Source organism: Cucurbita pepo, unplaced genomic scaffold, assembly GCF_002806865.2.
Source record: "Cucurbita pepo subsp. pepo cultivar mu-cu-16 unplaced genomic scaffold, ASM280686v2 Cp4.1_scaffold003858, whole genome shotgun sequence".
Taxonomy (NCBI): Eukaryota; Viridiplantae; Streptophyta; class Magnoliopsida; order Cucurbitales; family Cucurbitaceae; genus Cucurbita; species Cucurbita pepo.
This window is the reverse complement of record NW_019649856.1, coordinates 1-951: the sequence shown is the minus strand read 5'-3', so window position 1 is coordinate 951 and position 951 is coordinate 1. Positions and strand designations below refer to the sequence as shown.

The window sequence follows — 951 nt, the reverse complement described above, 5'->3', positions numbered from 1 at the left end:
CGGCTTGTAGTGAATGGCACGGAGATGGTGAAGTGAGTAGGACGATCGTGGCGGTGGAGAAGGAAATGGGTTTCCCTTCTTCAACCCAAATGGAGAAATCCCGCCTTTCTTTCTGCTCTCTTCAATCGTCTCCAGCTTCGGCTTCCATCGCCGGGTTCTGACCAGCTGGGTGTATTCCTTGGCCAACTGGGGCGTGGTGCAGATTTTTCCTTGCGGCAACGGCGGTGAAGGCAGGGGTTTCGGATTCCCCTGTTCGAGTAACTGAGAGATGAACTCGTCGGAGACTCGGATTCGGAGGCAGCCGGAGGGGGTTCGTTGGAGGTCGAAAGGGTGGAGGCAGGCGGCGGCATTGGTGTGGAAACGGTTTGGTTTGTTGGGAGGAGAGAAGAAAGAGGCGATTGAGACGAAAGAGAGAACAGAGTGGAAGAAGGGCTTGGGGAGGAGGAAGTACTTATGGCCGAGTTGGAGAAAGTCGTGTTCGGAGAGATGAGGGATTTTCTGGCCGATGTAAAAGGCGTCGGATCGGCAAACTAAGTGCTTGGGGAACTCAAGCAGAATCTCAGAGACAGAGATGGGTCGGTGGTAGACTCTCACAACGCCGTGGGAAAGAATGAGCTTGATGTTAGCAGAGGGATCGGGAATGTCAGTAGTAGTAGTAGTAGTAGTAGTAGTGGTAGTAGTCTTGGCCAAATGGAAACAAGACCATGAAACCATATTCTGAACACTCAGCGCCTTCATCCCCATATCTCATGTGAAGAATGTGGTAATTGCAATAATGGGGGAAATGTGGAAGGGGGANCGTCTTGGCCAAATGGAAACAAGACCATGAAACCATATTCTGAACACTCAGCGCCTTCATCCCCATATCTCATGTGAAGAATGTGGTAATTGCAATAATGGGGGAAATGCGGAAGGGGGAGGAGATTAAAGAAGGGGGAGGAGATTAAAGAA

General features: G+C 50.8%; 1 protein-coding gene across 1 annotated transcript; it reads right to left on the bottom strand.

Annotated features, from left to right (window-relative positions):
• Positions 1-20: 20 nt before the first annotated feature.
• LOC111786990 lies at positions 21-744 on the bottom strand (the record flags this gene model as incomplete). Its single annotated transcript, XM_023667171.1, has 1 exon — positions 21-744. A coding segment is annotated over exon 1 (724 nt), but the record flags the coding sequence as incomplete, so codon positions are not given.
• Between the last annotated feature and the right edge of the window lie 207 nt (positions 745-951).